This window comes from Vicugna pacos, chromosome 20 (assembly GCF_048564905.1).
Source record: "Vicugna pacos chromosome 20, VicPac4, whole genome shotgun sequence".
Taxonomy (NCBI): Eukaryota; Metazoa; Chordata; class Mammalia; order Artiodactyla; family Camelidae; genus Vicugna; species Vicugna pacos.
In genome coordinates, this window is record NC_133006.1 from 17,672,364 (window position 1) to 17,689,546 (window position 17,183).

Consider the following 17,183-nt stretch of genomic DNA (forward strand, 5'->3'; position numbering starts at 1 on the left):
CTAAAATCAAAATTTTCAATCTTGAAAATGGCCACACACACACACACAAAGTATTATGAAATAATGATAAGTGAAAGTTTGTGTTGCTCTACCAGTGAGAATGCACGTAAGAAAATCGTATAGCACCAGGATTAGTAGTTATACATCTGCAGATTCCAGAAGGGAAGATGAATTAAGAGCTTTTGAAAATGCTTATCAGTGTTACCCAGTTCTTGTTGCTGTACCATTTCTTTTCAGATTTCTCTTTTAGCATAGGAGTATTTCCTGCTCTGTAGAAAATGATTCTTGTTCAATGAAATTTGAGGTTTTCTACCATATGAAATAGCTTCTTAGTGTGGTAGCCCAACCAGTGCTAGAAAGTGGTTTAGAGGGCTGTAGACGGAGCTTTAGCCTTCAGTACAGACGTGTGGTGTTTTCTTGAGTTAATGCTATATTTTGTAAAGCTGCAAAAGCAGCTTCAAGTACCACTCCACAAGTACATTGCTACTCCAAGCCCCTTTGAGATAGACAGTTTGAAGCCACCATTGTCTGACAAGGTCATTTTTGAATCACCTTTTATAATCTGCACCACACTTAACACTGCATGAAATGGGCTGACCACCAAACACTCAACTGTAGCCTGGTGGATCACACCGTCATCTCTTCATTACCCTCTGGAGCAAAGTGTCCATTACAGTATCATAATTTTTTAAATGATGGACATTTAAAAATCCATTTGGAACAATGGATTTTTCCAGAGTTTGGATATTAATCATCTTTGACTATATATACAAATGTTTAAATGGACTTTCTGAACACAATGGCTAATGTCATTTGGGAATAGTTCAAGGGAATTCATGAAGATAAATGAATTTGGAGTAGGCTTATTTGGGGGGAGGAGAAGGGCATACTTCTTCCAGTAAGACATACTTGACTATCAAGAGGACATTTTAGGCAAGAGAAAATGCAGTTGAAGATGTATAGGGTAGTAGTTAGTGAGAGCTCTGGAATCCGACGCAAGGAATAACTGAAGCCCAAGATAAGTGGAGAGATTTGAGTCAATCTTGCTGTTACAAGTAATTCTTAGACTCAAATTATATTTCATGGATTTAAAGAGTTTGCAGATTTAGTCTCTGAATTATTTGGAGATTTTTAGAAAGTATGAAGCATGCCATATAGATCCCAGAAAATTAGAAATGAGCAAGAGTCAACAATTTAACAAACATTTTTGAACACTATTACGTTATGCTAGGGTTACAATGATGTATAAGACGCAGTCCCTGTCCCTCGGGAGCTCAGAATCTAGGTGGGAGGAAGTGGGAAGTGGAGAGCCTTTGTAGAGGAGGTAAACTTCTGTGAGATGTAAGCTTTCGCTATGCTGCAGATGAGAAAGAGAAAAAACTACCGATACAATGAATCTGTAAGGGACCCGGTGAGCCTGCATTTTAGACTTTTACTCTATAAAAAGAAAGTCATTTATTTTCAACCCTCCAAAAAAGAAAACATTTGGAAAATGACAGGTTAAAATTTTTGATACTGAGACCTGAAAAAGAATCCGAAAAGGGATTATTAGATGATAGTCAATAACCAATTAGGAAAGAGTCAGCTTCAACTATTGATTCACTTTAAACTAATTTCATTCACTTTTCTGATAGGGTTGTAAAAATTCATAAGTGAAGTGAATTCAATTTATTTAATAAAGTCTCTCAGAGTATCCTTGGGGATATAAAGAGACCTTGAAAGTACAGGAAAGTACTTGGATTGTAGCCAGTTAGAAAATACAACTGCTACCTAGTGGAGCAGAGTGTAAGGGTGTCTTTGTGAAATGCTATTGTTCTGCCCTACCCCATGTCTTACGGATTGTTTGGGTGAGGAGATACAAGATACTTTCTTTCTTAGATAGCAAGAAATTGCAAAAAAAAAAATCAAAATCCAGAATTATCTCAACAGAGTCATGTTGGGATAAAAACTACTAAAATGCAGTCATCAAATAAATAAGTGCGTATGTTTCCCAAAGAATTTCCATAACATGGGCCAAAGGCTGGAACAAATATGGTTTAACCCTTTGTGTGCTGTTTCCTGGCAGCACTAGATTTGAATGCTCAGAACTCAGTTTCCACTGCTGTGGTTAGGCTACATTCAAAAGAATAGATTCAGTTCAGTGTCAGAGTGCCCTATTTAAAGAAGAGTTTGGTAAAAAAATTGTATTAAGACATAAGTGAAGGAACTAGGGATATTTAGTCTTAGGGAGCATGCCAGTTTAATTCAGGGATATGGGTAGGACTGACATAATCAAATATGTGTTTTTAAAGTGTTACTCTGTTGGCAAGGTGGAGAACAGTTGGAGAAGACGAGTTAATACGAGGAGACTAATCAGGAAAGAATGTAGAATGTAGTGACAGGTAAGGTAAGTGAGAGGTAAAGGATATTTGGAGATGGAGAGACACAGGGGTAAATGTAACAGGAATAGGATGGATTGGTATCCATCTGTGAGACACAGAGTGAGGGAAAGTGATAAGGTTGTTTTGGGTAACATTGAACTTAATGATGCTGACAAGACATTTTTGTGACAATTATCAATCCAGCTCTTGGACAGTCTAATCTGGGGTACAGAGAGATTGCGGTTGGAAATAAGGATACGGGAGGTGTCTGAACAGAGTGAACATTTTTATGAACTTTTATAATTCATGCACCATTTCAGCACTTAAGCTGGAAATTAGTATGACTCTTTGCAGCAAAGCAAGCCTTGTTATGGCATTTCAAAGGCACAAAAACCCAAAATTACTTTATGTAAAATTGCTTAAGATTTCAACAGTAGCAAGTGATGGAAGCAGGGCTTGAAATCAGGTCATTTGATACCAAATTCTAAGATTTTGGGGGTGTGATTTTTAACTACAGTACAGTGCCAATCCAGTGAGAATCAGAACGAGAGAAGAGTTCCCCAAGAGGAAGAAATATGATGACCTTAGCTTGGGACATTCCTATTTTAGGAGCCAGAAAGAAAAGTGTCCAATAAAGGAACAGGAGACAGCAAGCAGAGAGAAGGTACCAGGAGAGGGACTCTAGAAACCTGGGAGTAGGAAGAGGGTGGAGAGCTTCCCGAACAAGGGAATGGTTAGCACTTTCAGGTTTTACCTAATAGGTCAGGGTGCTCAGTGCTGAGGACAGATCACTGTCTTTCCTGCACATAAGCCTTTTTCTCATTGTACACTCTCCTGTCACACATTTTGTCATTAGCTCCTGAACTAGATTATGAAATGCCTTTAGGGCAAGGTCCATGCCTTCTTTTCCTTCTCATCTCCATACTGCCTAACACAGGACTGTGTACACAGACCAATATGAAATGTGAAAGCTGTCTGCATGTGGATGATTAATCATCACTAGAATTTTTCCAAAGGCACTGTCTCTGGTGCCAAGAGCACATTTGTTTAAAATGTGCGCTTAAATTTGAATGAATCTGCCTAAATGGTGCCATCTGTTCTTAGGCAGTTTCAGAAACGTTTTAATACAATTTTACCTTTAAAAGGACAAATGCAGGGACATGCCTATGAGACATGAAGACGTCTTTAAATAAACACAGAGCAGACACCAGCACACTCAATCACACTTAAACAGCTACACACAAAGAATATTTTCTGAGGTTTAAGAAAATTTTAGCTAAGAGGATACCAACTACTGCTTCACACAGAAAATATTTATGAGAAGTTACAAAATTGTAGACATGGACTCCTATACATATTACTGCATTTTAATTACAGACTCCAGAAATACAATTTAATTTGATATACCCTTTGAAATGGATTCGTTCTTCCAATAGTTGCTAATGGCCCACATTTTACTGTGATTTCAGTGTATCAATTTAGAAGCTGAAGACAGCTGTGGCGGATAGTCTGTTATTCACTTATATCCATTGTCATTTGACTTTTGTTACAGTACTGTAGGATTTATTATTGTGCGAATATAACAGTGAAACAAAACCCATGTTTAAGTTCTGCAAATAACTTACAGTCACTTCCAAAACACCTCAACTTAGGTTCTAAATTTGAGTTTGCGGTTTTACATGCACGGTTATTTGCCGATCCACTTTAGCATGCAAAATCACACACTGGCTAGGTTTGGGTATAGTTATTGTGGCAACGAGTAATGGGTCAAATTTTCAGCCTATTTAACTCACTAGCTACATCATCATCACCAAAACTATGCCAGTATTTTGACATCTATGTATTTTGCTAGCTGGTGTAAGTCACCATGGTGTATATCAAGAATTTGTATTTACAGAAAGAATTTCTGGTTGAAACAGCATCCATGTATGTTACTCTATCTGAATACACGTGTATCCATTTGGAAATTCTTTCGTTAAATCCTGTTTTGCAGAGGTGGAGATCTGAACACGTTTACTCATATTAACACTCCTTGGGAATATTTTCGATATTTTTTTATTTTATGTATATTTTAGATATCTGATATCCATTTACTTCTAATAAATTTTAAATAAAAGAAATAGGATATTCGAGATAAAGCTGAAATCTCCTTGTTGGCCTTTCACGTCCATCCTCACGAAGGCAATCACTATCGTTAATTTGCTATGCCCTCCAGTCCATTTCTTACACTTTTAATGTCCTAAGTTACAGCACCATGATCTAATATTTTTAGATAATATTGCTTTTTAAATTATCTAAGTTCTATCATTGTGTTTATATCATTCTTTAACATGCTGCTTTTCTCAGTATTCTATTTTAGAAATCTATATCAATCTATATAAAACTTGTTTCATTTTAATTTTCTGTAGTTTGTTATCCCAGTTTATTCATCTTTTCAACCGCAGGTGTCCACTTAGGTTGTACACTTGCACCAGTTTCTTGCTGTCCCAAGCAATGTTGCAGTCAATGTCCATCCATCTGTCTGTCTGTCTCTGTTTCTCCCGTAATGCACCTGTCCCAGGTTTCTCTCTAGGAAATATACCTAGTGTTCAGTCTTTTGCTGGCTTGTGGGTCATAGGCATTTCGCTCAAAAAAGAGTCTTGGTTTGCATTCCCACCAGCAGTATATAAAAGTTCCTACTTCCTTATATCCTTACAAACACTTGTGTTGCTAGAGTTTGTTTTTAAAATTTTTGCAAGTCTGATAGAGGTGAATGAAATAGTTTATTGTTGGGTTCTAATTATTTGTCTTGATTATTTGTAAGTTTGAGCATTTTCTTCCAAAGACTAACTAACCATTTTCAGAGACTTATTGACCATTTTCAGGTTTCCTCTTTATGGGTTGTCTGTTCACATCCTTTGCTCATTATTTTCTGAGTTGTTTGTCTTTGTCTTACTGATTTGTGGAAATACTTTATTTCAAATATGAATCTTTTGTCAGCCAAGTGTATTGCAAATGTCATCTCCCAGTCTTTCAACTTATGTCATCACACAGAAGTTCTTTAATTTTGGATTATTTGGTCAAATATTTCAAATCAATTCATTTTTGTATTTTATGTCTTATCATAGATTATTACCACCTTGGGTTGATTATGGTATGCTTCCGTATTTTCTTTTACTAATGTTAAATCTGTGTTATTTTATACACAAGTCTTTAGTGCATTCTGGAATTAATTTGTGTATATAGTGTGACAAAGCAGTCTAAATTTATTTTTTCAAGATGGCTAGCCCGTTATTCCTACACTGTTTGTTAACGAGTCCATCCTTTCTCCACTGTGGTGTGACATCACCCGTTCCCTATACAGAGTTCCTTAAATGAGCACAGTGTGTTTCACTGACCTAGTTATCTTCTCCTGCACCAGTACCACACTGTTTTAATTACTGTGGCATTATGATTATTCCTTGACATAAAGCAGGACAAGACCCCTTTCCTTACGATTTTTTCACAGAATTGTTTTTGGTTATTTTTTGATATTTGCTCTTCCATCTGATGTTTAGAATTCATTTGTTTTGTTCTGCAAACAAAACCAGTGGCATTTTTATTTCCGTTGTACTGAATAGATAGTTTTATAAAGAGAGATTAATATAGAAATTAATTTTGAATTTTCCCATCCAAAAATGGTGTATTAATATCTGGCACACCACTTATTCAGGTTTTCATTTTGTATTCAATATTTTGTAATAATAAAATATTATTTTATCGTTTCCCTGAAAATTGTGCATCTTTTATAAGATTAATCTCTTATTATCTCATCATCTTTGTTGCTATTATGAATAATATTGTATTTCCTAATTAATTGTTGCTGGGTTATTAGAATGTTATTGATTTCTCATATTGATCTTGCAACTCTGCTAATCTTTTTAGTCCTTAACAGTTTGTTCATAGATGATCTTGCATTTTCTATGTAAACCACAATACTTTCTGTATATAATGACACTTTGATTTCTTCTTTTCCTGCCACTGTGCCTTGTATTTTTTCTTATTTATTACGTTGGCCAGGACCCCCAGTTCAGTGTTGGGTAATCGCAGTGATATTGGATATACTTGTCTGTGGATTGTGTGTACAAATGTGTAACGAATTCTCTCTATGCACCCATTCTCACCTCTTTTACCATGAAATTCACATAGAACATTTTCAATATGGCTAGCCAATGTGATAGATTGTGGTCAGGTAATGAAATAAAGATATATATTGGTTAAGAAGACTCAAGATTCACCTAATTCAAACTCTTTTCTCACTTTCGGAATGAACCCACTCACATTGGTCATCAGTCATTCAAGAGGTAATGCATTGAAAATAATTCACATGAAGGGTCTCAGCTACAAGTGTTTTTACTCCACTGGACAGTGTTTGCTTCCTAGGAAATGTCTTATCACTGGAAATGTAAATTTAAGTCTCTTGATATCCTTGAAAAATTCTCATTGTTCACATTACTTTTGTTTTACAATGTATTTTGCATAGACTCCTATGAACCAAGCTTCAACCCGTTCCCACTGCATTTTCACCATTCACTTATCAAGCAAGGAGCCAGGATCTGCAACTGTCCGACGTGCCAAACTTCATTTGGTTGACTTGGCTGGTTCAGAACGAGTTGCGAAGACAGGAGTAGGGGGCCAGCTTCTAACAGAGGCCAAGTACATCAACTTGTCACTGCATTACTTAGAACAGGTAAGCGGGTGGAGTGGGATGTATCTCTACCGGCCAGTTTTTGACCGCGTACTTCACATCAGGCATTCTACTAGCACTGTTGGGATTTTTTTTGGTTCTGTTTCACTTCTTTTATTGTGGCAAACTACATATGACATAAAATTTACCATTTCACTGATTTTTAAGTGTACAATTCAGTCACATTAAGTATCTTCAAAATGTTGTACAATCATCACCACCATCCATTTCCAGAGCTTCTCATAACCCCAGACAGAAACTCTGTGCCCGTTAAATAACTTCCCATCTCTTTATACTCCCAGCCCCCGACAGCCTCTGTTCTACTTCCTGTCTCTGTGAATTTGCCTATTCTAGATATGCAAATAAGTGGAATTATACAATATTTATGCTTTTGTGTTTGATTTATTTCATTTAGCATAATTCCACCCATGTTTTAGCCTGTATCAGAATTTCCTTCCTTTTTGAGGCTGAATAACATCCCCTTGTGTGTGTATAGATATGCTATAAATATATGATAGTTTGTGTATCGATTCATCTGTCCATGGACACGGTTGTTCCCACCTTTTGGCTATTGTGAATAATGCTGCTATAAACACTGGTGTTTATTTTGTATAAACCATTTCGTTTAAAGCTCACAACAGCTCTGCACTGTAGGTATTAGACATTACCCCCATCTTACAGTTTTTATAAGTCAGGTGTTCCCCAGGCTTCCCAAGTTTACACAGCTAGTAGGGAGATGAGGCTTTGAACCTGGAATTGCTTGGCTCCAAAGCCCGTGCTTTTTTTTCACTGTGCCTTATTGTTTTTATTATAAAATTAGTAATGGGTATGACTATAGATTAAAAATGGCCTCCATGGCCTATTTTTTTCAGTCTGGTAGATTAGCTATGAGAACATGTGAAGATGACCAGTATCTTCTCCGCTGGTAGTGACTTTATGTAGTTGGTGATTCTGTTCCCTGCAGTGGTTCTCTTTTCTTTAATTTCCCCTCCCTGTCCCAACCTCAAGTTTATCACAGTCCACCCCAGTATAAGCTCAATTTTTAATTTCCAAATTTTACTCCAAGGACAGAGAACACTCATCTGAATTTTGCTAAATAAATCTTCCAGAAGAAAATAATTCTCATCTCTAAAATGAGTGGATTGAATTAGATGGTTTCTTAAGTTTCTTTCAGCTCTGTGAGTATAAGTGCTGTGAGTTGAATGTTAAAGATAGCAACTACTTCCAAATTCTTAAAAAGAGAGAGAGAGAGAAACATGACCAGAAACTGGAGTGGAGGAGTACAGAGGATATTGGCGAGGCAGAAGGTGGAGACTGAAAGGTCTGAGAAAAACAAAAAAACTTTTTTTTTTTCAGCTGCCTAATGAACCCCTTTGCAAATGACGCTGTCCTGATGTTAAATGCTTTCTAATGGTCAAGTTGGCTGAAAAAGCATATTGGGAGAAACCTAAGGGAAATCCATGTGAACAAGGCACACACAGTTAGGCTCTGACCAAATGAATCCCAGTAATGCAGCAACCAGAGATTTAAGATCATTTTATGTTCATGATGTTTGGATCATTTTAGCACTTCTGATAATACTCACCCTTCCTGAGCTCTTTCTTGCTCAAATATTACACACCATTTTTACTTAACAGATCTTTTTACTTAATAGGACATTTATATAACATTGATATGAAAGTATAATGGACTCTATTCAAAGTGCTTTATTTCAAAATGTAACTACTTGTTTCAGATGGTAGCACTGTCTTTTAATTCCCATTATGTCCATCCATTCATACAAAATTATATTCATATTTGTTAGTTGAATCAAAATTTCCACCAATTAAAATCACTCAAGAAAAACATTCTGCTCCTAATCCTTTGTGTTTTTTCATTCTATGCAACCTTTTCAAGCCATTGCTTATCATTAAAACTATTCCTCTCCTTACATTACTTCTCTTCAAAATTCTTGTAACATTAGCCTCATGTGAGTCTCAGTGGCTATGTGGCATTTGATTTTTTATATAGCTAGTTTATTTATTTAACAAATACTTAGAAGGAACAGTTACATGCTGAGACCTGGGCTAGGCACTGGAGCATAGTGCTGAACAAAGCAGAAACAGTCCTTGCCCCGAAGGTCTCATGTCCAGGGTAGGGAGGCATTGAATAAGTAATCGTGAAGTATGTGGCTGTAATCCCGATGAGAGCTGTGCAGAGCAAGTCCAAGGGGTGAGGAGAGCTTGTCATGGGGGATTGGACTTAGTCAGAGGACGGGAGAGTTAATGAAAGTTCTCTCAGGGCTGATATTAAGCAGAGACCTGAGGAATGAGTAGGAGTGAGCCTGGCCAGAATGGGGTTGGAGCATGCCAGGCAGTGGGGACTGGAAGTCTGTCAGCCTGTAGCTCCAGTCTGGGGGATTGATATACCCAGGGTCATAGTGGCATTCACATGTTGTTGACCTTTGGCTCTCCGAATGTAACTTATCTGTTTCATAGGCCACCACTGCATCACTGCAGCTGTTAGCTATTTGCACTGATATACCAGGGTCTGCATTGAGGTTATGGCATAGAATAATGGAGAAAGGAGGAGAAGAAGATTAGTGTGAAAGCAAAGACGAACATCAATATGGAAGACCGCAGTGTGTGGACATGAATGTGTGGGGGTGTGGACATGAATGTGTGGGGCTGAGTAAATCTAGGAGCTGCTGCTCGACAGAAAGTAGGTGGATGGTTGAGAAATTTTGGAATTCTACACGGAAAGAGATAAGTGAGAGGGAACCAAAGAGGTCATAGGAATGAGAATACTAAAAAGACTGGGTAGATACTGTTGATGAAATAACAGAATTCAGGGACTTCTACAAACAAATTTTCATCATGAAGTGCTTTTTTATGAGGCTAATGAGACTGGAAGTATAACACAGTTTAGTTTAATTAGCTTCATTCACTTATTCACTCATTCATTCAACAGACAGTGATTGAGCATCCACCGGGTGCTACGAGCTATATTAGGCAATGGGGCTAGAGTATGACTGAGAAATAATCCGTGCAACCACTTCATCAGTGAAAGAGCAAAGCATGGAAACAAATACTCCCAATGAGTAAGATCAATGCCGTAACAAAAATGCAGACAGATATCAGTGATTGATTATATCGTCTCTGTGTCAGTTTCAATATATAAATGGAGATGGGCCAGGAAAAAGACAGTTTGGTCACCTCTCTTACGTTAACTAGCCCACATGGCTCATAGGAATTTCATGCAGAACTGCAACTGCCCTTCTGGCCATAATTGTCAGGCCTTACACCTGCTTGCAGGGTACAGCCTTTTTGAGTTAAATGCACCTTATTGTGCTCATAAGTAAATAAATTTCTGTCTGCCAGAGTACTGTTGGTTTTGGAGTTTTCCTTGTGTATGCAGTACTTTTTCCAAAAAGTCTCCTCGAAAACATTTTAAGCCACAATAACAGGGTACATCTTGGCCCTAGAAATCCAGTCTATGGAGAAAAAGGAAAGGGCCATGCATACTTGTCCTGACTATAAGCCTCACCAAGTGCTCCTCGTGTGACCCTGGGTCCGTCAGTCCAAACACCAAGTGAGAAACCACTGGAAACAGAATGTTTGCTCTCTGCTTCTTCAGAAATCAGAACCTGGGTCACCTTCAGCCAGTTATCCAATATGAGAGGGGCTTTTTTCAGAACGTCATGTAACACTTGGCTTCCACTGGATGTGCTGTGTTCAAGAGGAAAAGCTAATGGTGCTGGTGATAATTGTAACACTCAGATCTTTGTCCATTTTCAGGGGATGATCTTCCATGGCCTTCTGAGCTCTTTAAAAGAAATTCTCCTTAGTTCAGTAAATAGCAAGCTGAATTATTGATTTCAGGCGTAGTTTCTAGGTACTTGGAAATATCATTAAGTGTAATGTGAGGTTCCACTCTGTGTTGCTTAAAGAATGCCTTCTGGAACATGTTACTGCATTTATGCATGAAATCCAAAATGGAAGTAAATGTTAAAAAAAAAATCCAGGTTGTTTGAACACCTCCTTACCCCGTGCCATTCAGGTCATTTGGTTTCTGCCCAATTTAGAGAACACAAAGCAGCCTCACCAAAAATAATCTACTGCTGCCTCTCTCTCAAATAGTGGCCGTTTCTGGGTCACTATGAAGATCTGTATCTGTCCCAGGGGTCAGTTTTGTATATAGTGGTGTGCATCTGTTAATCCCATACTCCCAATTTATCCCTCCCCATCCCTTTCCCCACTGGTACCAGAAGTTTGTTTTCCATGTCTGGGCATCTGTTTCTGTTTGTCTTTTTTTTTAGATTCTACATATAAATGATATCATATAATATTTGTCTTTCTCTGTCTGACTTACTTTACCTAGTATGATAATCTCTAGGTCCATCCACGTTGCTGCAAATGGCATTATTTCATTCTTTTTTATGGCTGAGTAATAGTCCATCTAATGATCTTTAAATCATTTCTGTGAGATAGGCAAGCATTCTAATTCCACTTTTACAGGTGGAGAAACTGAGGGTAATAAGGGTTTTGCCTATGATCATATAAGTGGGACAGCTAGATTCTGACTTTAAGTCCTGGATTCTTTCTTTTTTCATTCACTGCCTTCATTTCCCCCATTTTTAAAGACTATATTTTCTAATCCATAATCTCATTTGAAATTTTTATTATTCTCTTTAACAATTTTATAACCCTTTCTGGAATGGACATTAGGATTGCCTCTACAGCATTTATTTCTGGGGTAGCAGCCAGAAGCTCATCCCAGCTCCAGAAGGACACCCTTACTGGTCTAAGCCGATTCGAGCCAGTCTTTCTCCAGGATATAGTAATTGATTCAGCAATGGCCCATGACCCAAGCTGGTCCCTAGTGAAGCTCAGGACTCACATTTAAGGATTAGAGAGCTTCCTCACGTCAGTTTTGAGGATGGAAGTATGTAACATCAGGGCATTTTGTAGGCATTCTATGGCCCCAAGGAGAGGCAGACTTCTACCACCTGGAAGATAGAGCAGAGAAACTGGCAAAAACCAAGACCTTGGCTAAAAGGTCCCTGACCTTTGGGTCAGTTCTAACCTAAAGCATTTCCTATTATACTTAACATAAGCCAGTACATTTCCCTATGTTTAAAGCCAGTTTGAGTTAAATGTTTCTGTTACTACAACCAAAAGCAAATTAACAAACACACCATTTAATTTAATACCAAAGGGAAGTTTAACAAGTATAGTCTCCTTTGTATCATCTAAGTTGTCAATAAAACTGTTGATTAGAAAAGACATCAATATTATTTCCTACAGCAGGAAAAAAAATAGTGACATTAGAAAAGTGTTGGTGATTGATAAACAATAATGCCACTCTCTCTGCATATCTATCAGACCAACCCGTGTTTGGTCTGGTGTCTGGTATTTGGGCCTTTCTTGCCTGTCTCAGATATCTGTCCTCTTGGCTCTTAGGACCTGGACCTCTGCTCAGTACCCCATGCTACCACCTTGCCACTCACACTTGGGTCCACCATATTCCTCACTTTCTTTCCAATTACATTGAAACCTAGTTGTCCCAAATGCCATTCAATACTAAGGCCCTCACACTGCTTTCCCAGGTAAAACTAATTAATCCACTCATTCATTCCTTCACAGTCGAAAAAAGTGTTGAACATATGTTGTGTTAGCCAGATTTCTCAGTTGCAGACTGGGAAAGTCACTCTAGCTAATTTAAGCCACATAGAGCTTATTAAACGTAAAGAATCTCAAGAAAAATTAGAAAACTGGGCTTGGATACTGCACAGCTCAGAGGAGAGCAACTGAGAGACACTTCTAACCACACCACTGAACCGCTCTGTAAAAGGCTACTGTTATCCCCACTTGGCACTTAGAACATTAGGTCCTAGATTCCAGAAACTTCCCTTAAGCTGCCTCAAAAGAACTTGATGCCTTTGCCACCACACTCTCCTACAAATCTGGACTCCCTTCTTGTGACTACCACCTCTCATTACTCCCCTCCAGACCCCACACAGGGGTGTCTGCCTGATGGAGCCAGGTCTCACACAAACTGTGAGCTGTGAGAGAGACTGGGAAGTGTAACTTCGTAGGAAGCAGAACTAGAATGGGGGCTGTCACAAGAGCTGAGAGAGACACTTAGTTTCCACCACACGTACTGGGTGCGGGGCACTATTCTTGGCAGTGGGGATAGAGCCATGAATAAGAGAAACAAAGTCCTTTGTTTCTGCCTTGTGGAGCAGAAAGTCTAGTGGGGAGGCAGATAACAAGCAAGTAAATAAATAAAATTTCAAATAGTGGTAAGTATCAGAAGAAAAATAAAACAGAGCAAAAGCCTGGATTTCAGGGTGTTAAATTTGATACAGGATTTAGGGAAAGCCCTTGTGAGGAAATAAAACTTGGACAAAGATTTGATTGATGAGAGGCAGGAAGCTGTAAGAAAATCTGGGGCAAGAGTATCCCAGGTAAAAAGTAACAGGTTCAAAGGCTGTGACGTGGGGCTACACTTGGTGTGGGAAAGCAACAGCAAGGCCAGTGTGGACCACGAGAGCTCCATGGGAGGTGCAGCGAGATAGGTAGACAGGAACCAGGTCACGCGGGGATTGGGTCATTATCTAAGTGCATTGGGAAGGTTGTAAGCAGTGACTTGGTGTAACAAACATTTTATAAAGATTCCTCTGGCTGCTGTGCAGAGAGGAGACCATGAGAGGACAAAAGGAAAAGCAAGGAGCCTGAAGTCACGTGTCACATCTGTGGGTGATCTATTCCTGATGCTTTGCAATAGGCATCTAAGCACTGGATTCATCCTCCCCAGAAAGCCCTGGACCCCCGGTGGCTCCCTTTGGGGACAGCCCATAGCAGCCTTTCATCCATCTTCCCACCCATCCATCTACTGCCTTCCTATTAAGTACCTAAGACACTGCTTAAACACTGCTACTACTCAAAGTAATTTGCACATTTTAACTCTTCTAATTATCCCAACTACTGACATGTAGATACTGTCTCTTCCCTGCTTTACAGATGAGGAGAATGAGGCAGAAATGTTGAGTGGCATGCCCTGGTAAGGCTAGAATCTGGACCTGGACAACCTGGCACCAGAATCCGGGGTCTCCACCTCTTACCCCTGTTGCTTCTTGTAGTTCTTATTTACTATTCTGCCTCTTTTACCTTGAAGATGAGGCATACAGACCAATTTTGGTAGGATTTTTTAAATCTGGCATGATTTACTCTCGAGTTTTTATACAAATTTCCCAGTGACTGAAAACATAATAATACTGTATCCAATTCTGTACAAGTTATATCATCTATCCAAAAATTACAGAGTTCATCATAGTATGTTTTTGCTACATTTGCTTCATTCCATATTCACCATTTTTATACTGAATATTATGAATATATGTATTCTGAGCCCAAGGTTTGGGGGGGGTCACTGCATTTTGTATTTTTATTGCAGGCACAGCTCAGTTGTCAGATGTGCATTTTCTGCTAAGTGAAAGCTCTTTTTTTCCTCCTCCCCCACAGGTTATCGTTGCCCTTTCAGAAAAACACCGTTCACATATTCCGTACAGGAACTCCATGATGACCAGTGTCCTGAGAGATAGTCTGGGAGGGAACTGCATGACAACCATGATTGCAACACTCTCTTTAGAGAAAAGGAATATCGATGTATGTTGGTCCTTCTTTCTGGAGCTCTCAGTCTGAGTTTTTATTGCTAGTTTGTGAGATGGAATCAAGGGTCCTGGGTGGGTTTCCATCTACTCAGCTGGGTTAGGGTGTGCCTTCAGTGGTTCAGAGTTCAGATAATTTGCCAGCATTATTATTACCCCATTTGAGAACTGACTTCACATAGCACAGCCTGGTTTGAAGAAAACCTTATACACAAATTTCGGAAGACCTGCTGATGGATTATTTACCTCAGCCAGAGGCATGAGAGAGGAGACCCACCAGCTTCTCCTGATCTGTTTTGCTCCTGATTGCTTAGATGCCTTGGACACATCTCCAAGATGTGTCCCGAGACGTGTCCCTAGGCACCTCACCCAGGATGCTTGTCAGGGGCTGGCTACCAGATGGCTTTCCTGGAATGCTTTAGAGTCAGCTGATGTTTCAGGCATTTCAGCTTAACATTTGGGATTCAGACTTTCTCTAAGAGAAGAAAACAGGAAGTGGTAGGCCACCTCCCAAAACAAGGCCAAGCCCCAGGAGCATCATAAGATGCCTTGAAAAGCCTCTCTTTTTGGCCATTACTAATATTTATTTTGTACCCTTTCATATTTATGGATTATGGTATCTGCTATGATTATGGTTTGTCTATTTGGTTCTGGTTTGACAGATCAGTAGTTGACAAGCATATACCAATGGTCATTTAGGACCTCAGGATCTCCCATACTTGGGGTATTACTCATTTTATTAAGCCCAAACAAAATTTTAATGCAAAATAATGTTCCAGAGCAAAGCTCCCTAATTTGAAAGCATGTTTTCTCATTGTGTTTTATGCACATCACTCGTTAGGTGTACATGTTTTTCCTGTGAACAAAAATAAAGTTTTATCTCTCTATGTCATAACATTTTAAGGACTTACCTTGTTTCCTTAGGAGTCTATATCTACCTGCAGATTTGCACAACGAGTGGCACTCATAAGGAATGAAGCTGTTCTTAATGAAGAAATCGATCCCAGATTGGTAAGCAACTTTTAACTGACTATGTTAAAAAAAAATCGAAGTATATCAAAGATGAAATAAAGCTTGTGGGGCATTCACTCTTCCAGCCAGGCAATCTTCTAAATACTGCAAACATGTTAACTCATTTAATTCTCACAACGACCTCATATGTAGATGCCATCTCTATCTCCACTTTACAGATGACAAAACTGAGGCAGAGAATCTCAGTAACTTGAGCTGGGTCATAGTGTCAGAAGTAGCAGAGCCAGGATTCAGACACAGACAGTCTGACTCCAGAGCCCCTGCTCTTATCTACAGTCACCCATCATTCCCTCAGTTAGATGCACAGTGAGTCCTAAGGACACAGACAGTAGAACCAGACACAGTTACATTTATATGCAGGTCGTAGCCTTTCAGAAAATCAGTTTAGCTTTCTAGAGACAATAATAATAGATTATCTTTTATAAAAGCTTATAGAGAAAAAGAAGTCCTAATGGTTATTGAGTAGAACCATATTTTACATAACTGTTTGGTGACTTATTCTAGAGATTTGAAAAAAAATTAATAATTGGCTTGAAAATCAATAATTGGCTTGGAAAAATGGCCAAGCTTCTAGTTTTATAACAATGATTCCTTCTTTATCAATGTGCTTGTTTTCAAGGAAGAATATTTGCAAGTTACATGATTCAGCTACTCGTCATAAATGCAGATTTTTTTTCTTTTCTCTATTTAGTCTTCTACAAATAAAATGCAACAAAGGATTAACTCATGCCAGCAATGAAAATGTTGAAGTAAAATATTTCGATTTTGTAAAACTCTCAAGTTCAAATCATTCTACTTAAAAAAAATTTTCCCTGGAAAATAAGCTCGTGTAAGCTTGGTGGCATGCATTATGAAAAAGATGGGAAATCGTACCAACGGTGCTTCACTTACAAATTTCTCAAATTCCCCCCACCCTCCAAAGATCTCAAATTCACTGTTACCCATATTAATTACTTCCTCTTGAGTGTTTGCCCTTCCTCCGTTGAAATTATGCCATTGAAGAGTAGAGGAAAAGGAGGACCCAGGAATAATGGGGTGACTGTTTCGTCAGTCCTGCCTGCCTCAGGGAGCCTGAGCTCCTCTGGTGGAATTCTCTTCTGGAGAAACTGCTGGGTGAGGCAGCATCCGTGTTCAGTCCAGGCCCTGGTCAGATCCCAGCATCACATGGTGCCCCCACTGGAAAAGGACACAATTCAAAGGCTGGAATCAAGTGGAATTGAACTCCTAGGATGAGTTTTTCTGCTGTCCTTACCCTGCCAGCAGCTTGGTGACACTGAGAAAGACAGGAATGGACTTACTAGCCTGAAGACAAAAATTACTTCATAATTGAAGGAAAATAAACATATTAGACATTGGAGGGTTTTTTCCCTTCAAATTTGGCTTAGAGAGACTTTTCTTTGAAGGAACTTGAAGAATGAAGAAAGACGAACATTAT

General features: G+C 38.8%; 1 protein-coding gene across 5 annotated transcripts in view; it reads left to right on the plus strand.

Annotated features, from left to right (window-relative positions):
* The window catches only part of KIF6 (kinesin family member 6), a 293,420-nt gene that overhangs the window by 96,959 nt on the left and 179,278 nt on the right, over nucleotides 1-17,183 (plus strand). For all 5 annotated transcript variants that reach the window (XM_015237481.3, XM_072945065.1, XM_072945067.1 and 2 more), the window contains 3 exons: nucleotides 6,862-7,068; nucleotides 14,571-14,714; nucleotides 15,641-15,727. In XM_015237481.3, the coding sequence (XP_015092967.2) occupies nucleotides 6,862-7,068; nucleotides 14,571-14,714; nucleotides 15,641-15,727 (438 nt within the window). The remainder of the gene's footprint in view (nucleotides 1-6,861; nucleotides 7,069-14,570; nucleotides 14,715-15,640; nucleotides 15,728-17,183) is intronic.